This window comes from Lycorma delicatula, chromosome 2 (genome assembly GCF_047948215.1).
Source record: "Lycorma delicatula isolate Av1 chromosome 2, ASM4794821v1, whole genome shotgun sequence".
Lineage (NCBI taxonomy): Eukaryota > Metazoa > Arthropoda > Insecta > Hemiptera > Fulgoridae > Lycorma > Lycorma delicatula.
The window spans coordinates 165,481,741-165,509,518 of record NC_134456.1 but is presented as its reverse complement, the minus strand read 5'-3'; the positions used below and the strand labels follow the sequence as shown (position 1 = coordinate 165,509,518).

General features: G+C 30.7%; 1 protein-coding gene across 1 annotated transcript in view; it reads right to left on the bottom strand.

The window, feature by feature from the left end:
• LOC142319998 (uncharacterized) overlaps positions 1-27,778 on the bottom strand; it is a 118,874-nt gene that overhangs the window by 18,743 nt on the left and 72,353 nt on the right. The window contains exons 3-4 of the mRNA XM_075357677.1: positions 27,532-27,646; positions 15,306-15,463 (exon numbers count right to left, since the gene is read on the bottom strand). Of these exons, the coding sequence (XP_075213792.1) occupies positions 15,306-15,463; positions 27,532-27,646 (273 nt within the window). The remainder of the gene's footprint in view (positions 1-15,305; positions 15,464-27,531; positions 27,647-27,778) is intronic.

Genomic DNA, 27,778 nt, shown 5'->3' with positions numbered 1-27,778 from the left:
AGTGACTAATATTTCATACCAGATTCGCTACAACCTGTTTGGTTATGGCACCTAACATACAAACGCACTTGCAGTTATCAATAAATTATTTTTTTTGTTCTTCAAATTTTACATGAAGCTTTGCATCACATGAACATCATTCTATTCAAAGAAATTTGAAGTTGGATTCAGGATTATCAATTCAAGATGGCAGGTAGAAATTTCTGACCTACTATAAACTTGTATTCTTACTGTTTGTCTTCTAAAACATTCATTTTTCTAGTATTACATATTACATTGTTTACACACTTGTGTAATTCTTTAATTATAAATTTAAAAAAAAATTATTTAATTTGAACATTTTCATTAATGACTCATTGCTGAATGTTATAAATATTATTCTTTAGTATACAGCTAAATGAACCTATACATTTTTAAAAAGTTTGCAAAAAATCAAAAGCCTTGTTAATATTATCTGGTAAGTAAAAAAATATATTCAACTGATGTAGTGCAGAATTGACAATTTTTTTTAATATAAATTTTTTTACTGTTTGGTAAAGATATAAAGGTAAGGTGTAAGCTGAGTAGTAGGATCAAGTATTAAGGTTTGAGTAACATATTATATTATTAAGGCAGGGTTGGCAGTAGAAGCGGCAGTGCCCATGTGAGCAATGGATTGGAAAGGACTATCAACCTCCTTCTCCCTCACTCTATTCCTTGATCTTCTCTGAACACCCGCATTTTATGGCCACTTTTTGCTCACCATTTTATGTATTTTACAGAATTTCACTCCAGTTCACTGATATTGGCTTATGCTTGTTCAGCAGATTCTGTTTCCAAAAAAAAAAAAAAAAAAAAAAATGAATAAAACTCAATTCTTCTTTTTTATAAATGGAAAATTTAAAACAGGATTCAGAAATTTAATCCCTTGACATTTTTTGAATGAAATTAGTAAAATGATATATTAATTTTATAAATAATTAAATGATAAATTACATTAAAACGAACTGGGAGATGAAAAATCATTTATTTTTCTCTACAATATTTATTTGTGATGGGAATATATTCTTGCATTTCAGCACAGAGTGTTAATAAATTAGTTTAATATTTGAGTTTAATTAAAGAATATTAAATTTTAATTCTAATTTCATTTACATCCATTTTTCTACTATTTTTCTCAGCTTATGGTGAATGTTTCTTTGGAACTTTTTAGTCAAGGAAAATGTAAAAAATAACACTACAACTACAAAAATAAATGTGGTGTTTTATGATTTATATTGCTACAACATTTTAAATTGCAATTTTAGTTTTTCTTTGAATTTTTTAAAAATTTGAATTTACTTCAGTATTTTTATTTTCGAGTTTTAATTGATTTCCTTTATCAATTTATTTTGATATTAAATTGTTAATTTTAAAGTTGGAATTTGGGGCTAATTTTGCTTTTAAGATTTGATAAAGAGTTTGGAATATTTTTTTTATGTGGTTAATTCATTTTAATTGATTTAAAATTTAATCCTTTTTTATTTTCTTTATAAAAGGTTTGAGCTTTGCTTTTTAATTTTTAGCTTTGAATTTAAAATGTATGTAAATTTTTATTAGTGTTTTTGTTCTTAATGATTGAATTTTATTTTCAGCACTTATTTTTTTTATACTACTTATTTTATCCTACTTATTTAATTAAAGTTATATTTTTAAAAATTAAAAAGTGATGTGCCAGCATTTGTGATTTTTTACAACTGGAATTTGTTGTACCTTCTTAACAGTAGCTGAATTTAATAAATATTTTGTTTTGTTGTCTGTATACATTTCTTTGAGTTATATGACACAATTGTACAGTGAGTTTACGTCCTTATTCATTTCATCATCATCTATCTTCTGCCTGGTAGCAGGTTCCTTGCACCATTGCTGTCTCCATCCATTTCTGTTCCAAGCCTTCTCCTTCCTCCCCTTGTAGTTTTCAATCCTCACCACATTTTGTAACTTCATCAGTCTTCTTTTTCCTTCCTTTCTCCTTCTACCCGAATAATGCAGTTGTCAAGATCCCACTTTCTGTAACCACATGTGGTTTCTTTTGCATGCTTCTCACATAAGTTCTCCTTTAATCCTGTTTATTACTTCCTAATTCCTCATTTTATCTGTCCATCTTAGTTTCTTCATCTTTCTGTATGTCCACATCTCAAAAGCCTCAATCTAGTCCTTCAACCCCTTCCTCATCATTCATGTTTCACTTCCACATAATAAGACACTCCATACATAGCATTTGGCTAAACTCTTCCTTAACTCTAACTCAAGACTTTTACTGCATAATAGTTTCCTCTTATTGTTGATGGTTTCCTTTTTCATTGCTATCCTTTCTTTTATTTTCATTGTGTTCTTCCAGTCCTCTGACACTTTATTCCCCAAATACATGTAATTTTTTATTTTTCTTTCGCTTGAACTTACTGCTGAATCCTCGTTTTTTGTTTACCTCAGTTGGTTTAGTTTGTCCTATATTTACTTTTATTCCATACTCTTTGTTTGTTCTTCCAAAGCTGTTATCAATCTTTGAAGTGCATATTACCCAATCAACTAGAACTATCATATAATATGCAAAACTTATGAACCTTATCTTTCATCCACCTATTCCTTCTTTCTTCCTTTACTCTTTTCCTTCCACTTATTCCTTCTTCTCTTCTAATATATTTTTTATCATATTTTCAATGTAAATGGTGAACAATGTTAGTGGGAGGCAGCATCCTTGCCTAACACCTTGATCTTGTCTCACTCAGTCAGTCATATTCTTGCTGCTGTTTGTCTCGTGCATAATTCTTCTTCTTTCCATTCTACTTTTTCTCTTTAAGAATCTTGATCATTTTTTTGCATATTCTTTTTTTTTAGTATATGCTTTATCAAAGTCATGTGATGAATAAAAATAACCAGTTTGACAATTATATTGTCAAATCTTTCTTATAAATCTACTGAAAATGGAAAATATTAATTAATATTATTACAGCATTGGACATGCTTTTTTAGGTATTTTAAAAAGAAAGATTAGATGATTGACTGCTAACAAAATCTCAAGATATCAATATGGTATATTTTAACGAAATGAGAATGAACTCAATATCAGCTAATCTAGAAGCTAACTTATGCTAACTGCTTCACTACCTTGATTTTCAAAGTTTATCTATATTTTTATTACATTCTTTAAGCACTGAAATTTCATTTCATTTTTCAATAATTTATTTCCATAACTAAATCTGATAACATGTCTTCATGATTTTTAATTCATTTAATTTCGATATTTGTGTAATACACCTGAGGTACAAGAGATATTAGTCAGTGTTTCTTTTTCTGAAAGTAACAATTTTTATTTTATTTCCAATCCCATGATGAACAAAAGGTACCATTTTTTTGGCCTATTATCTTATTGAAGTTAAAAGTAACCTGAATTTGAAATGGATCTTGCAGCATTACAAAATATCTGTGATCAGGGTCGAATTTAACCTTTGAACTGCTCTGTGCAAAAGTAAAAAATTGTGCCCCTATGGGACTACAATGTATAAGCATTCTAACAAAAAAAAAAAGGTATATGACCTTTTTTTATATTTTTATATATAGCGAACATCCAAAATACAATGGTGTTACTCAGTAACAAACACAAATACTTATAATAACTTTTTACTTAAAATACTTTATTTAAAAAAAAACCTGTTAAGAGTATAATTTAGACAAACTTTTAATTCAGAAACATCTAAACTGTTATTGAGTTCATACTCAATAACTAGCAAGGTCTGACAAATCTTGTTTTAGATGTTGTTTGCAAATAGTTCTTTATTTTTAGTTTGGAAAACTACGTTCCCTGGATGCAAACTTATTGGAAGAGTTAATGCACTTGTTCTTAGAGCAATGCACAAGTTTGGAGCAAAATTCATTTTTGTTATCAATTTCAAAACTTCCAAAGGTGGTAAATCTTTTTCTAATAGAGAACATCACCACTGTTATTTCATTACAAAGTTCCAGGCTGTTTATGTCCTATGATTCTCCATCTGTTGGAATGGTTTCAAAATTTTTTCAATTGGCCAAAATTACAGAACTAACATCTTTTAGTTTATACTTATGATATAAAAAATAGAAGTAACTGTTGTGATGTTACAGCTGAGAGAATTTTTGTTCTAAAGAGTTGATTGGAGTGTCAACCAGCTGGTAAAAGAATTCAATTTTTCTATACATTGATTATGGGCTCATCCTGATTTTCATAATCAAATTGTCTCTTTTGCTGACAAAATCGATAGCGAGGAATTGATTCAAAATTTTTATCTGCCTCTATTTCGGATGCCATTTCGCCAGCATCAACAAGGATGGCATTAAAGTGATGTCCGATTTCAAATTCCTAAAAAAAGATTGGAACTTTCCGAAAATTTTATTGTCAATGCAGTATTATAATTTTTCCCGTGCATGAGTTTACTAATGCAGTTGACATGATTTAATATCTCATAACATATCACAACAGAACAAAGAAATTTGAATTTTTGTATTGCGTAAGTAACCCAGATACTTCATTTCTTATTGAACTATGTATAACTTTGTTCTTGTAAATGCTAAGCAATGTATCATATATTTGACCGATTTGTTACTTCAGCGGCTTATAGCATCAATTCGACTTACCCACTTGGTGTCTATATTAATGCATTGTAGTACTATATTTGTAAACTGTTTGGTTAGAAGCCTCATTCAATTTTTAATACATTGTTATATTTGGATAAACACAGATAAAATATTTATAAAACCCAATAGTGCATGTTTGACAGTGAAATATTTTGTAATCATATCTCGCTATAATCATTATCCAAATTGGTTGTAAATCAGCAATTATAAACAAGAACGGATAAAAGTCTTACCACTGGATAAACTTCTTTTAGAAGAGCTGTGTAGAGATAAACTTAACAAAAATTTCACTTATTTGATATATATTATTTTTCTATATATTATGAACTTTGTTGATTAGATCAAGGCCTAGAAAAATGAAGTAGTTGCTCATTGTTGCCAGAGATTTAAATAAATTAAGAATCCACTGCAATTCGAATCGAAATCGCTCACCCACTCCGAATGAAATCATTCAGTAAAAAAATTCGAAAATACGTAAATAAATTTAAAAAAAAATTTATCTTATCTTATTAAGTGATACGACAGTATACGGGCGGTGGCTCAACCAACACAACCACTATTATTGTTTTTACGAAGCGATTGGCTGCACCTACCTCCAGTTGCTTGACTAAAAAACAAAATAAAAAAAATTCATTGCAATGGGAAACCCAAAATTTGGATGTGCTAAATAAACAACTTTTTCTCTCCCCCCCCCAAAGGCGCCAACTAGAATTCAGTAATTCTTCCCCCTCCCAAACTTACACATGCCTTCTTTCTCCCTTCCCCTCTAACCACGTGACACTCAATCAGCAATTTCGACGAATAGAGAAAGAAAGAAGTTTTCTTAGGAGCATTCGGAACATGCTTAACGCTGGTAATTTTTAAAACTTATGGGTTCGGAAAAAGAATTTTTTTAACAATCTCCTCGTCGGTTTTGAGTAATTTTTCTTTCATTTGAAAGCCAGCTCTTGAGGGTATTTTCTCAAAAAAATTCGTTTTTTTTATGACAGTAAAGTTTTTACCGCGATTTACAAAAACACTACGGGAAAATTTTCGTCCGAAAAAGTGACCTTATTCTAATTAATTACCGACACACGTCTAATTATACATATTTGAAATTGGTCTCGTTGTGGAAGGTATTAAATAACGTTTAAGGTGGTATAAAAAATTTTTCTATACCTGTTCAACCTCCGGACTTTAAAAATTTTAGTACGGAACTTCGCTGAAAAAGGCGAAAAAATCGATACAGACATTGCCTTTTATGTATATAGATTACTGGAGTAGTGCCTGGAATGTTATGTAGTCATTAGTATAAAAAATAATTGTTTTTTAGAATTTTTTAGAAAATTTTCTAATTAATAAAGAAATTCCGTTGCGATTTTTTCTCATTTTGCGCTCCTCGATTTTTTTACTCCCGTGTCGGGGCACGGACAAACGGAGTGTTCGTGCCGGCCCTGCCTGTGTGTTTATTTTAAACTTTACTTCATTTTACCATGACCTTAAGAGGTAAAAATCCATGATTAATGATCACTGAAAAGTTTAACCGTGATATCAGTCTTTTCCATTAAATCTCAAATCCAATGAGAAATAAGTTTTATTTGATTTAATTTTTCAGTAAGTTAATTAAAACAAACCTTTTTATTCTTTAAAGTGAACATTTTCTTTTATATATACAAACAGAATGTTTTTACTGCAACTATTACTATTTAAAAAAAAAAAAAAAATATTAAACTAGAACTGAAATGAACATAGTGGTTGAACAAATACACATGAATAACCATGCAGGTGAAGAAAAGTAGAGAACATCATCTGCATATACTCTTCTGTTCTACAAAAGGAAACTTGAGTAAGTCTATTAAAATAATCAAAACTGATTTTTTAAACGATTTTAATTACTATTTAAAATCAAAATAAATTTTAACAACCCTCTTAGCCTTGTTAAAGTGATAATGAAGGCTTGCTCTATTATATAAATATAGGCTCTATTATATTATATATAGGCTTGGCTATTATATAAATGACTTTCTGATGACATAGTGCAAACCAACAGAACAGTTCAACTAATTCTATGTTGAAACAAAAATTTTCTTAAATGGTATTATAATATCATTATATTAGATATTATATTTACTAGATATATCTATTTTCTTTAAATTATATTTAAAAATGGACTTATTATTTTTTAAATATTTTATAATTTTTAATTTTTTTAGTATAGTATAGTATAGTTTTTTGAGTAGTAATACTTTTCACTGTTACTTTGTATTACTACCCTTTTATTGCCATTTATGATATGATATTTCGTTAATAGAATTCATAAACTAAAAAAGTAAACAAAATTTTCTGTCACTTGGCCAGCCAATCACCGTTCAGGATTTGTAAACTATCTATTAAACTTTATCTGATATTTAAATAAACAGTAATTTAGAAACCATAAACAGCAATATTGATGAATAATTAATAATGATTTACCACAACATTTTATCATCAGCTTAAATATTCACAGATAAATATAAAACAAAAATAATGTTAAGAAAATTATTATTTTTAAAGAACAACTATGACCTGTGTATTCTGTAAATATGTTGTAATCCAAAGTTGTCTTTTTATCCCATCCAGTAGCGGGTATCTTTTGATAAAGTATATTATATCCTCAATTTTTCTAAAACTCTTCATAGAACGTACCAGCTACTGTCCCTCTCTACCTTCTCTAGCATTTAAACACTGTTACACGGACACCTCAGTTTAAAAAGTCGACTAATTTTATACATACTAAATTTCTCTTCAAAATAATTTCTAGCCCCTAAATTTAAAGTTAGAATGGAAAAATGGTGTGAAAATGAGGCCTATTAGCTCTTTCACTAAATTTAATCCTAACATTTTTTACCTGACATTAACAAAAAATGCAGTTGCATTCTATGATTTACAATCCCATTAAACTTTACTTAACACTCATCTAAATCTACCAGCTAACATTAACCACTTTTTACAAATTTTTAATTTCTTTTCCACCACACTACAATGCAGATATTGAAATTAGGGTTTAACACTTTTATGAAATAATTATAAGGCGATTTAAATATTAAGTACAGAAGACTTCCAGCGCATTTTCAAATGTATAACATTAAATCTGGAGCATTCAATGGAATGTGAATTTCAGTGAGAATAATTTTTTTAATAAAAAACTTATGAAAAATTTCCAAATTTTCATATATCCTACACCTCCATACCTGTCAATCATAACTTAAAATAGTTCTAAATATATTTGTTTCATGGTGCTTAACAAGTAGGACTCGGGTGAAGAGAGCACTTAGTTCCTTTTTCCTCCAGGTGGCAAATTTGTATAAATATACATGAAAGTATTTAAATAAAATTCTCATTGAAGAAAACATAAAATAACAATGTTATCATTTCTTTTGTTGAACAAAAACAGAAAATTTACACATTCTAAGCTTATATATATTCTTTTTTTCATAATAAAAAAAAAATATCTAAAACCATAATAAGAAAATATTTATTAGGAGAAAAGGCTGTAACAAAGAAACATTACAATAAAAATTAGAATATTTCTTGATTACAATTTTCAGAAAACCATGTTTTGAAAAAATATTAAGTTTTATATATATATATCTCAGAGACAAAAGTATAAAACGTTTACCACCAAGAGTATAGAATTCAATAATGACTCTTACCTACAATTACAATTTTAAGATCTAAATTTTAATGTGTAATTTTTAAAAAGAATATATTTTATTAACTGATGATGAGGGAAACCCTCGAAAGTGCTTGTATATAATAACAACAAGCATAAGGTAAGAGTCGTTATTGCATTTTGTACTTTTGGTGATAAACCTTTTATACTTTTGTCTCTGAAATAATCAGTACAGAGGGGAATGTAGACAAATACAATAACAAAACAAGAATTGAAACATCAAATGTTTTATATATATATATATATATATATAAATGTAAAGTTACTACTTAACATTTTTCTCTCACAAAGTTTTTTTTATTTTTAGAAAAGTTTAAGAAAATTTGAAATAAGATAAGTGAGAATAAGAAAGTCAGTATATTATACTGTCTGTTGTCAAGGAAACTAAACCAATTCTACTAATCAACCCCATACCTTCCTTTGACTTCAGTATTACATTTCCATTTCTGTTTTCAGTTCTGCTCTTTTCATCTCATCATCATTACCATCATAATCAAATCTATCGTCACTTGCCACTTCCCTATAACATTTCTAACAAAGTTTGATTACTTCTTTAAATTTATTCCTTTTTTGTGTTAGTAAGATATACTATATTAACTTCTCTTATTGTAAAATGTAATGTTTATTAAAGAATCTACAGTTTAATTTAACTTAAAATGTGTTATTTTTTTTATTAAGATTTTATCAAGTAATTTTTTTACTCGTTTTTACTTTTTTTACTTGTTTTGATAACAAATGTTACTAAACAAATTTGAATAATATTTGTGTGTATCATAGAAGTTACATCTACATTTGATTGTTTGAAATGATTTTGTAAAAGTTTTGATGAGGTACGTAATCAGTGATCCTTGTAGCTTTGGGTAATAGTATCAACTTTATAATAAATTTACATATTGCAAATAAATAAATACATAAAACACAAAACAATTAATGTTAGTATATGTTTGTCATTAAATAATTTTAAATGTGAACTTTTTGTAATTTAAGACAATATGCTATAAATTCAGTAATCTGTTATAAATTAGTATGAATTTATATTTCACAATTAATATAATAAAAAGAAATAACTTAAACATAGAAATTTTCAGAAAAAATTCTCTACAAGAAAATGGTAGCAGAAAATTTCCAGGGGTTGCAATTGGAAAATAACCATGGGATAGATAAGTAAATGTTTAAATGTTTTTTATATGACAAACTAGTAAACTCGTGTCTTTTATATGGAGTATATGTTTTAGAAAAATTGTCAGAATTAGTAAATAAAAATTACATACGATAGTATAACACTTTTATAATATATGGTATGTATATATATATATATATGAAATATTAATCCAATCAACCCAAGTAAAAGAATTAATAAAATAAAATAGTATGACACCTACCTTATTCCATAATCCAAGCAAGAGCGCTTTCACAAGTACCTCGCATCATCAGTTGCTATATAATTTTTCAAATCATTCGTTGCAAATTACACATTAAAATTAAAAACCCTATACTATATATGAGATTTATAATTGTTAAAATTTAATTATTATAATTGTTTGATTTAATTGGAAAAGGATCTTTTAACAATTTTAAATTTCATGTACAGTATAGGGTTTTTAATTTTAATGTGTAGTTTGCAACGAATGATTTGAAAAATTGTATAGCAACTGATGATGTGAGGTACTTGTGAAAGCGCTCTTGCTTGGATTATGGAATAAGGTAGATGTCATCCTGTTTTATTTTATTATTCTTTACTTGGATTGATTGGATTAATATAATTTATATAGTTCAGAGGAATATGATTGCCGAAGGGATTGATTTTAGAAAAATTATATATATACAGTATCATTTTGTGGAGTAACTCAACATATTCATTCAGAAGTCATTTCATCTCAGTCAACCAAGTGCAAAGCATAATACAAGTTAAGCAAGGTATGCTTAGTATAAAGCATAACCTGACATGTAATTAGGTTTTCTCTTCACTAATTTTACTGACAGTAAAACTAATGTAAGTTAATAAAACCAGTGTCTTCTCTGATCTTCACTTTAATTATTCAAGTTTTGGTACCGTGAAGGATAATTGGAATCATCATTGTCTTCAGCAGCCTCAGTTTGGTATACTGGCTTGTAACACAATAATATTTCATTTAAAATAGTTTAAATTTTTATTTTAAATAAATTTAAATATGGTAAAAAAATAATATTTTTATTTTTTACCAGTAGATTAGAGTAGCAGTGAAATAGAATAACAATACATTTTATTTAAAGATGTAATGACCGAGATATTAAACATCTCTTCCTCCAATTTTAAAATTTAATTATGTTTTAAATTAATTATTTATAACAAAAGAATACTTAATGTTATTGGAAAGCAGAGATTTCTGCAAAAGTACTCGATGGAAAAGTAAAAATTTTTAAGTAGAAGAATCTTTTGAATTCAAGTAATTATAAAAGAAATGGACAAATAAAGATAATGTATATAGAATATATCTATTAAACCCATCATCATTTTACAAGTAAAGAAATAAATCTCTAAAAAATATGATTAAAAAAAAACTATTGAGAAAAAGTTGTGTACCCACAACATCAGACTTTTCTTATTTAACAAAACAATGTTGCGGAATTAATGTAAGCATGTTTATCTCTATTTATTAGCAATACATTAATATTCAGTTTACTAACTTTGAAGAGTTTACTAACTGTTTACTAACAGTTTACTAACTGAATATATGAATATTTTGACTTTACCCTATTAAGGTGTTTAATATGCAAGGATTTTGCTCATTCTTTTTTATCTACTTATGCATATGTGTGCACAGGTGCTAATACACATAAATATTTTAGCATACTGTTATGATATATTAATCACATTACTTAATTCCTTGGTATTAGTGAACAAGTGAAACCTCATGGGTGTTTTTATAAAATCTTTTTCAATGATACCTTATTTTTTATACATTCAGACAGGTAGGTTATTCCATAAATGTTTCAATGATAAATTCACTTGCGCATTACAACACATAATTATTTCTGAATTATTAGTCAGACAGCATTAATTATGATCAGTTAGAAGTCTGCACATCAGAGCAGAAAGTGTCTGAAAAAAATTAGTAAATATAATAATCATCCATTTTATTAAATTAAAATAAAAATTATAATAAAAATACTCAACGATAAATTTTTTTGTACTCATTAATTCTTTATACTTTTTTTAACTGAACTTTTCTTATATAGCTAAACTGTAAAAAAAATGTTATTAAAAAAAATTAGGTGCTTCTATTGTTACGTAAGTAATAAAACAAATTCCTTACTGAATTATTGAGAATAAAGGGATAAATAATTAATTTTATGTAAAATTATTTTTTCAACTTAAAGAAAATAAGACAAAATTAGTAAATGTAATAAAATTTTTACTTCTTTACAAAGTCATAAAATAAAATAATTTTGAATAAATTTATGTGATTCATTTTAAAAATAATAAAATTCATACTAAAATGTCATATTAATGTATTACAATATCTTATATGTGATTTATTTTCTAGATAGATAAAGATGTCAAGATGTTGGAAGAATGAAAATTTGACTTATAAAGCAAGTAAGATGTAGAAGGAGAAAGAAAAGAAACATAAATAAAAGAAGGGATAGATAGGAAAAAAGCCCATATCAGAGCACACAAATCATCTATTGACATCACAGGGCAGGAAAAGATATTGTCTGGAGAATCCATGCAAAATAGTATTGCATTGTCATGGAAATTGGATATAAATTTGAGTTGAAGTTTTCCTTTTAAAATCTACAGAATAGATGCTACATACGACCTTTACACACAATCAACAAAAGCAGTTTGTTGTCCGTCAGTCTCATATGCTGCGTCTTTTTCTCCTGCCTGTATCTATTCATATTTTATGTTTGTATATAAAATATTCTATTCGGTAAATAAATTTATTGACAAATTCTAAATGCTTCGCAAAATCTATTTTATACTCAATTAGACAACCAAATATAATGCTATAATTTTCAGAACCACTTCTCTATTGGTGTTGATAAAAAAAATCAACGAATAAAATAAACTAAAAAAAAAACGTTGTATAGAAGAGAGTACCTAATTAATGAATATATTCATCTGATAAATTGACCAACACTAATAGGATTTTCAGTCAAACGACCTATGTTTGTATGTCATATTACTAAGGTATAATCTAGTTCATACTTGTGCTATCAGGTCTAATCAGTATAATTAATTAAATGTGACTGTCAAAACAATGCAATTTTTTTTACATGTACAGTTACCTACATATTTTTGATCATGATTTATGTAGTATGTAATTACATAAATTTGAAAAATATTCTTACTTTAATTAAGTTAAAACTATTTTAAATTGGTGATAAACTTTCCTGATTTTTCTATGTGATTGTATTTATCAAAGAGCTGCATATGTTTGCAATATTTGAAGTCTTTAATTCCTAAAAAATAATAATATACCTTCATCAAACCAGCTAACAACAATATTCATATAATATACACATCACAACATTTATTTTTCTAAAATCAATTGTTTTAAGAATCATATTCTTCTGTACTAATATACAAAATTATATTTATTTGATCAATAAAAGTATAGAAATAAATAAAGTAGGATGACACACCTTATTTTATCATGCGTGCAAAAATGTTTTCGTGAATTTCTTGCGCTATCAGTTGCAATACTTTTTTTTCACATCATAATATATTTTGGTGGGGGGCTTTTGGCTTTTGAAAAGGGGCTTATTCTGCTTTCATTGACATTTTGAATAAATTACTAATCCTCTTAAAGATCTTCTAACTAATGTAAATTAAATTAGAAGAATTTCTTTTACAAAACCAATAAAATTTGTAGATGAGTTATAAAGCATCTTCTACATTTTCATGTTACATGTAAAAGCAATACATATTAAATTAATCTCAATTGTCTCCTTCTACATTGTTATGTTATTATTCCAGATTTAATTGGCTGGATTTTTATTTATGATTGTCAATGATGGAACTTATTTAAAACAATAAACGTTTTGAACAATAAACAATCAAAATTTAATGATATGTAATTTTTGAAACCATACAACATTTTCAGTTTCTGAAGGTTATCTGCAGTTAATGCTACTGCTCCTGATCAGATCAGATAATCCTGATAAGATCATCCTGATCAGATAATGTTATTCCTGATAGTTTTCTTTTTTTGAGTTTGGATAATTACATATTTAGTTGTTTAAAAAGTATGTTTGATTTGTCAAGGTTGTTGATTTGTAATTTGCATCTGTGAAATGATTAGCAAATACTGACACGCGTATGATGTTAAGAAGAACTTTTATACCTAGCAATACTATTTATATTAGTATTTATTATGTAAAAACTAAATAAAATTATCAATATATTTTCTGAAATATTTAACTATTTTTTGTAATGATTCATAGTGTAATTAAAAAAAAAAACAATAAACTTGGAATTAATATCTACTTAAATATAAGTGAATTATTAGAAGAGTTCCATTTAAACTTTGTAAAGTTCATTGAAATACAGGATTGCGCTCCAAAAATATTTATGATAAATTTACTTAAAATCTAAACTGTAGGCCAGCCTGCCTAAACTTAGAAGTTTGAGTAGTTTAAATAGTTTATATATTTTTAAGCTAAAATTACACTTTCTTTTGGGATTGTCTGAAAAACAGCAGTTGTTTTATAACACTTTGTAATTATTTCTAATTACTGTTTATTTATTAATTAATAATTTTTTTATTTCTTCTTTTTTAATTTATTAATTTACTTATATTTTATTGTACATTTTTCACAGAATATGCAAGTAATGATTGTTTAACAATCCTAATTGCTTATCTAGATTTGGATTTTAAGTAAAAGTTCTGTAAACAGTTTTAGGTGTGGTTTTATCTTCCAATTTATTTCCATAACCATTTTTCATAGCTATATTGTGCAAAGTTCAGCCGAACAAAGTGTATAATTTAGTTCTACTGCATTATAATAAAACTTCTCAAAAAATTTAGCAATACAATATGCTTTAAAAATCGATATAAACTGATAGTTTGTGATTTGTTTTAAAAATATTTATAATCTCAATCTGACAACCAAGTAGTAAACATAAGTACTTTACATTTCAGAATATATGTTCATACTAATAGTTAATTCTTACACAATTTGAATTAAAATATGTGAAAATCTATTTGAAAAGAATATAGATAATAATAAAAGTAATCATAGTATATAGTAGAAACCGTATATTTCACCAACTATCTAACTTTTCCCAAGGAATTGTACTCCTTCCTGATGTTTGAGTCCACTGTACTCTTATCTGGCAAACAGTCAAGATAGTCATCATATTAATAGGAATTATTCTTTCCTTCACATCCCTTTTTTCATTCCCTTTTCAACTGAAATAATGAAACTGTAAAGGTAGAGAATAATTGAGTAGAAAAAAATTATTTTGTGCAGAAAATCTCTAATCCGTACTTGCAGCCAAAATAACATATTCTTAAAGAATGGGAACCAAAAAAAAAGAAGATAAATACTTAGTGATAGAAAATTTGTTTCTAATTATAATTAAACTCTTAATTTTTCATAATGTTTCTTATTGATGTAATGAAACATTAAAATGCAAATCTTGAAAAACTGTCAAAAAATGGGATATTATCTAAGCATAATTTAAAAAAAATTACAATTTTTTTTATAATTTCTCTTCAAATAAATTTTTATGATAATACAGCAAATGACAAGTTTTAGTACAAAATGAATTATATAAGTCTTCCAAAAAATAGATCTTAATTTTACAGCAACAGCATAACCTCATAATTGCTAATCTTTTTACTCCACATACACAGCACTAGATGTTAGGTTAATGTAAAACGATGTATTAATAAAATAGATGGTTAAGAATTACTAATGTAAATGACATTGCTTTAAAAATTTCACAAGTATTTTAAATCTATTGAATATTAAACAGTTTAATAATATAAAATACCTTCTAGCTGGCATATAAAAGATGCAACTTCAGGACCACCACAATTAAGAGGATGCCAACGAAAATCAGCTGCTGGATCAAGAGCAGCACAAACTGGAGAATCTGTGGTTGGAAGTGCTTCTGCCCAGTAACCTCCACTCTCTAATCCTTTGTAATCACTAGACAATAAAGAAATATTAAAATTACACTGTAAAAATTTAGCATTAAAGAATAAAAATAGTCACTTATTAAAAGGAAAATTAATCTACACAACATGTAGTTTCCAGATGGCCAGTTTTTGTGTGTATTAGTGGCATCTAGTTTAAAAATTTATTTTGAGTTTATTTTGTATACTTATGTTTGGAATGGCAGAAAGTACAACCATTAAATTTGATGGATCTTATACAATTGGCATTGATACTAAATTTTAATTAAAGATTACTTTTTAAAAATAATCTTTTAATCTCTTCCACCCCAAAATATATTAAGGGTGAAAAGGATAAAAATTCCAGGGAGTTGGGTGAACCCATCTTACAAAATTTTGTCACAACTATCAAAAAACACTTCACTGTCATAAAAATTAAGACACGTTGAAAATACTCTTAAACACAAGATGACAAGGCTGTAAAGGACATTTAACAATACACAAATCACTTCTAATGAAGTTTTCAAAAAACTACAAAAACACATGTCATGAAGATAATTCAACCTTCATTCCTAAACCTGTTATACAAAACACCTAAACTTAACATGAATTCATATAATTTATGTGTTTTTTACACTTAACACAAACATATATACATATACATTAAATCATTTTCCAACATAAAGGAACATAGAAAAATTCACTGACACACCCCAAACTCACATAAGTCTATTTCATTAGCAGGAGGAGAAACGTAATCTATTGTAATATTAACTTATTTTTTATTAATAAGAAATTAATTCACATGTAACACACTTCAAAGATTTTATTAATATAAAAATATTGTAAAACAATTTACTCATTATTTTAAAGTTGACAAATATAATAATTTTGGTCTTCTATTTCTTACTTTTTTACTTTTTAATAAATAAAATTAAAAAGCAATGAATTAATTGCATTAAGAAATTTTTATTAATAGGTTTATATGGTTGGTTGGTTTGAAAAATTATGCTCCACTGAAAAATCATTAGCAAGTTTAACTTTACAAATCCATATACCGCAAATGAAAAATTCAAGTTAAATTTAAAGAAAATAAATTTGATAGTTTTTAAGATAAAATTGAAATATAGGTTTGGTGTATCTACAAGTTGTATCATTTAGTTAGTGAAGTATAAATGCATTCTTAAATTTCTTAGAAAAATTTAAAAAATCCGTGGCATTTATCTAATCTATTCAATCTAAGTTGCTTCAGAGGTAGTATTTCACTTGTTTAGCACCTGATTTTTGAAGCCAAGATTCTCAGGTTCAAATCCTAATAAAAGTTGGTTACTTTTACATGGATTTGAATACTAGAAATTGGATATCAGATACTAGACAGTGGGTACTTCAATTTCTGCTCTTTTTCTCTAATTACTTCTTTCTTTTCATTTCAAAACCTCTTTGAGGTTAAGCACTTAGCTTTTAGGTCAGTTACAACGGTCGGTTGCGCATTTCTTGGTGACGTAGTCCAAAGGACTCTTACCAGTGTCCTCGGCTAACCTAAGTAAAATAATAATAATAATAATAATAACGCGTTGTGATTCGGGGTTTGCTGTTAACGTGCGTTACTCGGTGGCATAGTCCGGCAAAAGCGGTAGCGATTAGCTGTATTAGATTTCAAGCGACGATTTTTTGTTTTTATCAGTTACACACGGCACGGCGGTGGGAGTTGATTAGATTAAGCTTAGCTCAAATCCCTGCGGCTTATATGAGTGTGGAACTGCGTCAAAAATGTTTAGTTATTTACAAAGTGCTATGTGTTACCGTTAATACTATTTTTCCCCATTCCCACGTTCTCTATCTCTTCATACTGTCTCATATTGTTAACAAATAACTTTTTTCCAAATTTAACAAATAAAATAAATAAACGCAGTAATTAAAACAATATAAAATTTAACTAACTTTAATAAAAAAATAGTACAATTACTAAACTACTCGTATTTAAATTAAGCAGTTTAATAAAATAAAATAATTTAAGTAATTAAATGACCGTATATTAATCATATAAATAAAATGGCCTCCAATGCTCCAGACGAGACCAGACCAGGGCGTTACCTGGCATTAGGAATTGACACCGTTATTTCTAACTTGGTATCGGAGATCAAGGCCCTTCACGACTTCGTGCAAGCTAACACCAAAATCAAGCAGAAAATTAAGGAAAGCAACACCCGGTCGGGTGAAACCAGGTCAGGTTGGAGATGTTGGAAATCATGGAGACGCCGGACACGGCCAGGCTTGGTGTCGGAATCCCATCCGACAAGATCAGGCTTTGTGTTCGTCACCTCGTAGAATACCTGGCAAGACCTTCGGATAGGAAGTTCGAGGTTTTTGTCGAGAAACAGAATAGGGCGGCTCAAGAGATCCAGAGTGCCCGCCATGCAAGATGCTGCTAAGATTGTTATTATAAATTCTAGCAGAAAGTCCTTCACCGACCTTCTGAGATCAGTTACGCAGGAGGTTCCCGATAAGGAAGGGTAGGAACGATGAAGTACGCGTCAAAATCGCAGGCAACGCTACGTGAGACGATAAAGAAAAAGGTTTCGGAAGCCGATGTAACCTTCAGTGAGAAGGCCAGTAAGAAGTTTTTTGTCCACGTGAAGGACATAGATGCCGAGGTTACGTCCCGAGATGTGCAAGAGGGCGTCTTGCGAGTTTTTTGGGACAAAACCTCGGTTTCAGTTATGACCCTCAGGCCGGCATTTTGCAAATTTCTAGAAGGTGACCGTGGCGCTGCCGTGATGCTGTTCGTAAGCTCTACACTATGGGCAGGAACGAAATCGGGTGGCTCAGCTGCCGTGTCGCCAGACAGGAGAAAAATCCAAGTCTCTCCCGAAATCTGCCTAAGATAATAATAATAATATCTTAGATGCTGGATACGGGCCATCTTACCTCTCAGTGGCCTTGACCGCTCGGCGCTTTGTATCAACTGTGGCAAAGCCGACACAAAAAGTCTGAGTGCTAAGAAGCACAAAGATGCGCAACTGCCAGCTACAGAACTGGTAGTACAGAGTGCCATAGAAATAGCAAATGAAAGCCTCCAAATCAATACAAACGGAGCCCGAGGTCTACGACTTGGTCCAAGACGGGAAAAAGACGACGTCATGCGAGCCAAATATATATATATATATATATAGCCCCGTCGTTATCGAGATCACTGGTGCCTTGCCGTTAGTTCTCTCTGGCAGCGGCCCAGGCTATGCCTGGCTAGAGACTGCGACCGCCTATGGTTTAGCTTCTACATCTCGCGGAACTGTTCATTTGAAGCTTTCGAGTAATATCTGGTCGGTTTAATGGTGGAGGCAGGTAGACAGTAGGCAAAGACCATCTTGGAAGGAGGCGATTTCATTCCCAAAAATCCACTGTAGGGAGGAATTGTGAATGACCGTCGTGGTCGCGCTCTCTATAAGGAGATAGCCCGGTCAGGATTCACCTGTCTTAATCAAGGTGACGCCACTACTTTCAACAGAGAGGAATTGGCTTCCTACATTGATCTAATATTCTTGAGACCCAGGGAACCAAGTGTTAACCACGAGTGGGAAATCCTGTAGGACGAAATTTTGTCAGATCATAACGCAATTCTGTGTGCCATCACTCCTTTCGAGAGGGGATAGCAAAAGGCCACTCGTCTCAAGTCGGTCAGGAGATTTTTGTTCGCGTCTGCAGGAGATCGGGCTTCAGCTTTCGCCGCAAGATCAAAGTGGCCGTAGTCTCGAATAGGCGTAAGCTGATCCCTATTTCATTTAGAGTCTGTACTACCCTAACCCTGCTATGAAATACCTCGGGGTGTGGATAGACAAGAACGCTACATTCCAGAGCCACGTAGGGTGGATAGACAAGAACGCCACTTTCCAGAGGCACGTAGAAAAAAAGTCAGTCAGTTCTGAAAAAAACGGCTGCCACGATCGGTCAGATAATGCCCTACATCGGAGGTCCTCGCACATCGAGGGAGAAGGTCTTCTCTCACATGGTGCTCTCGAAAGGACTGTATGGAGACCCAGTCCAGTCTGTCACTCTGCATTGGGGGACAGCCCGTGCAATTCTTAGCCGGATACACGGGTCTCCCTTCGGGTATGCTATGGGTGCAGCACCATCTCAGGCGATGCTGCCGGCGCTCCTGGATCTCCTTGTCCGGAAGAGAAAGTAGATGTACAGGGGAGTGGGTAAGACGGATGCGGAGGCATCGGTTGTCTGCAGGTGGTAGGAGAGATAGGTCAGTCGACGAAAGGCAGAGGGACCTACAGACTGATTCCGGAACTTTCATACTGCATCTCCAGTTGAACTACTTGTCAAGTTAATACTTGCTGCTTGACAATCTGTAATTTATTGGACAACTGACTACAGTGTTTATATGATCTGTTAAAAGTACATACTGAGAATTGAGTAGGTTTATTTTCATGCACGAAATTTAATTAGCCCAGCGGGCTAGTCATTTGTAAACTCGTCACAATTCACTTGTTTAACAGCTGTTTTTCGAAGTTGAAGGTCTCAGGTACAAATCTTAATAAAAATTGGTTACTTTTGTACGGATTTGAATACCAGACAATGGATCCCGTTATACTTTGGTGGTTGAGATTCAATCAAGCAACCACACATCTCAGGAATGGATGGTCTGAGTCTGTTCAAGACTTGGGCCACATATCATCCTCACCTCATTTAAGTTGAGGGTGGGGGTTGTTTATTGTTCAATAGTTGAACTGATTACAACGTATACATGAAGAATAAAAAAAATAATGAACTTAACCTGAACCCAATTTTATTCGTAAAATTTTTACTCCCGTCATTCTTACTATACATCTGTTATTAGAAAACAATTTGATTTCAGTAAGTTCGCTGGTTATGTATTAAAAAGATTTTATTTCTTCTTCTTATTATTATTACTATAATTATTATTATTACAAAATAATAGTGATACCCTAAATAGATTGTTATAAAATAACTGTATTTTAACATTTAAACAAATATTACGAAAGGCTTTATAATTTTGACAGACATCAGTTATCAACCTAAAACATTCTTGTACTGTTTAATTTATTTAAAAACGAAATGGTGTATAGTATTTGTTTTCATTAAATTTATTTTTTTTTTAAATGTAATACTACATGCTAAATAATCATGTACGTTATCTCTTAAATCTTGCCGCATTCCAAGGAGTCAGATCAAACTGGGTAATAATCTATTTATTTTTTTGTGCATTATTTTCTTGTTCTTATCAAGATGCAGGTCTCTCAATTTATATTTGTTGAGAATGACTTTTGTTCATACGGACATTTTGCTCGTAAGTTTATTTTTAGATCTAGTCGTCTATGAAGCACAGTTTGGAAAGATAAATTTATTTTGTAGCATTCAGTAGACGTACAGTGATAAAGCAACTTTTAGTTTTGAAATTCTGCGTTAGCCGTTAAAAAAGCGTTTACTGGATGGATTGTAAGCACCTTTACATACGGAAAAAAACCATTTCGCTTTGCTTCTCAGGTAGACGTAAAACTGCTGATAACATGAATAACATTCCCATTAATGATATCGATGGTATTCCTTTGGCCAAGGAAGAAAATTTTCTGCGTTTTTGTTAGAAGATAAATTCTCTTAGGATGATCAAATTGATTTCTTTTGTAAAAAAATCCAATAGTACTGTTCTGTTTTGATAACCTTATTAAAATGTTAAGCTTGTCATCATCATCATTATTATTATATTTAAATAATTCCTACCTGAATTATATCATCTCTTTTGGTTCCCTTTAAGTCAAAACAAGTATCAAAGTATAAAAATTCTATACATTTTTTTTTCAGGAGGAATAAATGCAAATGAAAGGAAGTACAGTAAATTCCTGTAAAACCACGAATGCTTGAATAATTTCCAATAGCATTATTTAAATATGATCATTCTATACTTATGAACTTTTAGTAAACATAATGAATACGTCACTTGTACAGCTGGACATCAACCACATTTTAATGGACTTGTATGCTGATATACAAATACACATTTGGTTCAGTGGATAAGGCAATGGAGACCACTTCACTCTTCACTTTACTGGCTTGGGATGTTATTATTCTTAAGAATGGCTATACCATTTTTGAAAGTGACCTGTGATTCATATCTGGTCACCTACAACCACTGTGATTATGGCACTTAATACACATTTATGGATTTTCAGAGCAGAGAGAGTTGGATATGGTTTTATTAGAGGCTTATTAAATTTATGAACTTGTTTCTTGATTTTTAAGTAAATCGAGAGGACTTTGAGTAAATTGAATTGTCGTGATTGTGATCAACACTTTGTTTTGCTAATATGATGAGAGTATTTTTGGTGTTTGATCTGAGTATATAGTCTAATTGAATTTAGATGTAGGAAGAGTTTTTGTGTAAAACCTTCGATATAAGAGGAAGGCGGGGGATCAGGCTGTCTCCTCCCTCGACCCGGCAAAGCGTACTTACTGACAGGACGGAAATATTGCGCACTCTGTTGAATTATTTATTGCCAGATGATGATGATGTGGAGGGTTATGTCAGTATCATCTGTGTGTTAGGCATGAGGTCGCTTCTTTTCGTTCGGGGATAGTATCTTTGGAGATATTACTGAGACTGAGTTATGGCAGGCTGTTTGCAGTTTTGCAAGGCATAAGGTTCCTGGATACGACGGAAGCACTGTGGAACTCATTGTTTGCTCGTTGGACGTAAGTAAAGGAGCAATAACGAAGATTTTAAATAAAATGCTTTTTGCTGGCTATTTTCTGCTTTGTTGGAAAAGATGTGTAATTAAGCTTCTTTTTAAAGATAGCGACAAGGATCCTACTGTGAAGTCGTCATATAGGCCTCTGACCCTTCTGTCAGTGTTTGGTAAGATGTTTGAGAAGGTGCTGTATTTGCGGATTAATGGAAGGCTGGCCTCACGAAATCTCTTGATGGAGGATCAGTATGGTTTCCGACCGGTGAACGGTACAGAGGATGCAATTTTAAAAGTGACTGACATCGTTACTAACTCCGACTCTGCGTATGTCCTGGATACATTTTTGGATGTATCCGGGGTATGTAACAACTTGTGGCGATCCTCTGCCTTGTATAAATTACAACGGGGAGCGTGTACGCGTGATGAGATCATCAGGGTGCTGAAAAGTTATTTTGTAACCGATATGTAGTACTGAGGTGAGTAAGATGCTGTTCAAGGAGTGTCTCCAAGGTAGTGTGCTAGGCCCTCTGTTTTGGGTTCTGGAGTTTGACTAACTCAAGCGGTTGAGGTTGCCCAGTGGATATAGTATCATTGCTTATCCCGATGATGGGCTTCTGCTGGTCACAGGACACGGAAGGAACGAGGTCGAATTCGGGCAACTCGAGCTTGTAGAGTACTAGAGGGGGAGGGAAGAAATTAACACAAAATGGAATATAGCCCTGGAAAGACCACCATGATGTTTGGCCGCTACGCGACGAGCCACTGTGTTGATCACCGACCATGCTATTCATTATGTCTCGTTGCAACAGTATTTTGATTTACTCCTTGAAAAGAATTTCAGATTCAAGGAACACTTTGAAAGTGTCGCTAGGAAGGCGTGTAAAGCCTTCTTCGGCATTCGTAGGGTGGTCCAACACGACTGGGGGTCTACATTTTAAAACAATGAATATTTTGTATAAAGGTGTATGCGAGGCGATTATGCTTAACACCTTTTTGTAAACTTTAGCATCCGTTTGGGCAAACAGAATGAGATAGAAAAACTACCGCCATATTCTGTTGGCTCAACGTCTCCTCTTACTTACTGTGACGGGGACTTTAGGACTATTTCACGTGAGCCAGTTCTAGTTATCGCGGATGTTAAATCAAATGACATCCTTGCGTCAGAGCGTCGTTTACATTACGCTGCGAAGAAGTTGGGTGAATTTAAATGAGAGGACAAGAATTTGGAAGTACAAGAGGAAGGTGTTGATGTTTGGCAGGACAGGTGAGATGAGACGGCAGATGGGCGTTATATGCTTGGTCTCTTTCCAGACGTAAGGGCGTTGAGAGTCGCCTCGTGGATTTTTCCAAACCGGCATATGACTCAGTTCCTTTCTGTGCTCTGGCGCATTTCGGGACAGGCTGACTCGATTTGGCTTGACCGACTCGGGGCAGTGTCCTCAATGCTTATTATGGGATAATGCATATCATGGACTGTACGTCTCCTCAAAATTTGAGTTTACGCGTGTAGAGGTGCTCAGGGAGCTTGAGGGTATTGGTTCGAGTCTAGATCTGCTGGCTAATGGGAAAGTTAGAGATCAGTGGCGCATTGTTGTAAACTTTTATGGTTTTTGGCGCTTAACAGGATTGCAGAGGGTGTAGAATAGTAGCCTGGGTGTCTCGGGACCCATTTGGGTGTTTTCCCACTAGAGTAGGCGCATTCGAGAATTTTGTCCGGTTTTGTTTGGTATGTTCGTAGATAGATTGGTAATTTTGGTTGCTTTAGTATGGAAAGTCAAAACTCCGATGTTGTGGACACCTTTTGAGGGTATGAGATCAATATTTTGTTATAGTTCAATTTGTAAATTTTTACTGGTTATCAGTTTTTTGATTCGGTTTTGGTGAGTTTGAAAAATGTCTTTTGTTAGTTGGTGGATTTTATCATTGATGGAAATGTTTTCTGAGGCATTTGCACGGGTGCCATCCTGATAGAGGCCGTACTGATAACTGAAGTATTTGAACAAGTACTGAGATTCTAGAAAATGACCTCCGGTAAAGCCCATCAGAGCTAGTAACGGAGGGGATGTTTGGGTGACCGGGATCGTCACAAGGCGGGTGTTTTCCCTTGCAGGATCAGGATGTATGTATGACATTTAAATATTAATTATCTGAATTAATCACTTGGTCAGAAAGTCAAGTTACGATTGTCTTTGTTTTTTTAAACACTTTTATGCTTCTGAAAATATATTCATTACTTCAACATTAGCATCTGAAACTTTACCAGTTAAATTAATTTAAAAATATTAAAACAACTAAAGTTATGGAATTCTTTGTTTCTTTTTTCATTACACTTTCCTCCGTACTGCTTTTTAGCCTTTCCCAGGGATTAGAAATAACTGTGAATAATGACAAAGCACTTTTCACGTAGCACAAATTCAGCAGATTAAATTACGGAATTTGTTATAAGGTTTCAGCCCATATATTCCAGCTATGAAATAAGAATCTTTTCTTTTTCTATTTGCACATACACTATATATTTCATACATATACGCGTATACATAATATCTTCTTGTATTTACCTATTACTATTATTATTAAATAACAATATTTATTCTGAACAAATGATACATAATTTGTTCAAATCGGTTGATAAACAGTTGAAATTATTAAAGAAGATCTAAAATATTATAAAGACCGACAGCTTTACGCCTTTAAGTACCAACATATAGGCTAACATACGCACGTACATATATCTTCTGGAAATCTTTATAACTGTTTTGTGTTTTTGAATTAAGGAGATTTTGAAAGGTTAACATTTACAAAAATTCTGAAACCCTAAATTTTGGCCGATCGTTAAACTTTCCCTTTATAGCAATGATGCTGCAGCAAAATAGCTAAAGCCGGGAAAGTAGAATGATTCAATGATTAATTTCTTAATTTATTTAACATTTATTAAGTTTTTAATTAAAGTTATAAAATTTTGTAACACAAATATTGACTTTTATAATATTAGTTATTCAAAACAGATATCAGAAGTAAACTAGCATTTATATTTCCTGTCCGGTCAATATAACTTAATTTAACAGAATGTCATGACAAAGTGCAACATCATGTTCTGTTTATTTCATTATTCCAAGTGGACAACCCATCTGATGACAATGTTCAATTTCATTTGCATATGACTACAAATCAGCAGCTTGTTTTAACTCAATATAGAGTTCTATGACAAAATCCTATTACCTCTCCTTAATTTTTAACTACTTTAAATTTGTTGTAAATGTTTAAAAAAAAAAAATATCTCGTTATTCAATTTTCTGTACATACAATACCTATATATACCAAAAAAATTCTGTCAGTGTTAAGCATATCATTACAGAACTGGCTTATTCTGTTGTAATGAAACTCAGTTTTTATTTCAGTTTAGTAATTTATTAATTACTTTATTTATTTATTAAATAATTTAATAATTTATTAATAAATAATTATTAATTATATTAATTTATTTCAGTTTAGTAATTTTTTTACTTGTGGTCGAGATGAAATCCTGCTGAAAATTATGTCGTAAATTATCTACAATAACTCGATTGTTTGTCTTACCAAAATCGGTGATAAATATTTTAGTTAATAAAACGAATTTTGTTAAATTAAAGATTATCGTGATATAAAAGATTATTGATATTGACTTGGCACCATCTTAAAATGTACGAACGCGTTAACAACGTTTTTTTTTTTTTTTTTATTATTTTATCAGAGAAAGTTAGTTGAAAAATTTATAAAAAATACTCAAATTTTTCTTCAAAAACACAAAACGGCGGACAAAAGAAAAACGAAGGGGAATTTTTTCATAAAACATTCTTTGTCCATTCTCACAACTAAAATCCGAAAATGAATAGCCAAGCACAGTTTTTTTTTGTTACATTCCATAAATAAATTTTCTAATGAATTAGTTATTTTTAATGACTTTTTTCCTTCTATAAATATTCATGTAGGATTAATTTTTTGTAAATTGCAAGACCCATCAAATTTTCATAGCTGAAGGGTTCTGCCGGTCCAAGTTGGGTCCATATTTTATTCATACCATTGAAATTCTACTCGATCCAATAGTAGAAGTTTCAAAAAGAATAGTAATGATATTAAAATTTCTCGATATTTAATGTAACGGTGTGATATAATAATAAAAATATTTACTGTTGGAAGGCTTACGTTGGCAAAAGATCCTGATATCTCTGAGATTATACTTCCTTGGGAAAATATATAGATTGAAAATAAAGTTCAAATATCTCCAAATACTGTTCTTGTCGATGAAGAGGCTTGAGGTATTTACTATTTTGGCCGGCAATACTTAAAGGAGACTTCAGAAGTTTGGATAACAAAGCGTTTTTATAAAAAGAGGGACACCAATATTACGAATAATATTAACTGAAGGAGGTAAAGGACAATAACACTGAGAGGGTACTAATACTGAAGTCCTGACGTTCCTTTACTATTTGTTTGAGAGTTTGATCTGAAGATAGAATACATTAAAAAAAATATTAGTTCGAATATCACAAAATTCCATTTTTTATTAATTTTGGTGATCAAGAGTAGAGGCATCCCTAGGCGCTTAAACCTCTTCTTCTTCAGCATAGTATTTTTTTATTCTTCGTATTTCTTTTTATACTAATATTTCGATTTATTCGGTAATAAATCGGGAGGGGGGTGGCATTCTGAGAGGGTACGCTTTTGATGTCGAAAAATCGGGTTCAAAAGTTTGGTGGAAGTGTAATAAATGATTTTATCACAAACTTATTTTTCTTTATATATGAATAATCATATCATCATGAAGGGGATACTAAAGGGGCTAAATTGGAGAAGAGGTACACGGGGTGGTAATGTTACTATACAACCTACGACAATCGGGAGGAGTAAGGTATAAAACAATATTAAAATTTCGGTTCCAGCTGTTATTGAGATTAATCTATACAAGCTAACTAATAGAGAGACATACGAACGGTAGGTTATATACAAACAAATTGTCTGATTATGAAATGTAAATTTTCACTACTGCTAAAATAAATCTCTGTAGAATCTGTTTCTTTTAATGAGCAGATAAAATGTTGAATTATAATTTAATTCGATTAAATTATCTTAAAATAAGAATTTTTTTTAAATATTTATTACTGATAGCAGGATTAAATTTAAGCTCTATGAAATGTGAAAGAATTGAGTACTTTACTTTTTTTTGTTGAGATTATTTATACAAGTTTTATTATTTTGAAATACTATAAGTACGGTATAAGACTAACTGAAAAATTTAATATTTAAAAAAAAAGTAAAATAATGCATTAGTAGCCTCTGCTTACAATTTGAAAACATTTCTAATTAAAGTAAATAAAGAATAATGATATGTATATGTATGTTTTTAAGAAAAACTTACGTCCATGTAAAATCACTTTCTGCATTCGCTCTTTTCAGACCGATCCAAACATAAGTAGTTACGTCCAGTTCTTTCAAGTAAGCTCTTGCTGCATCATATTGTGCACTTGAATCAACTGTAAAAGATAAATTAAAAAATAAATAAATAAAATTTATTAACACGTAACTAATTCACATTAAACTATCTGCTGCATGTATATATTTCTGACGAAGAAAACTTTTAACTAGACAGGGGAGCACCATTGGTT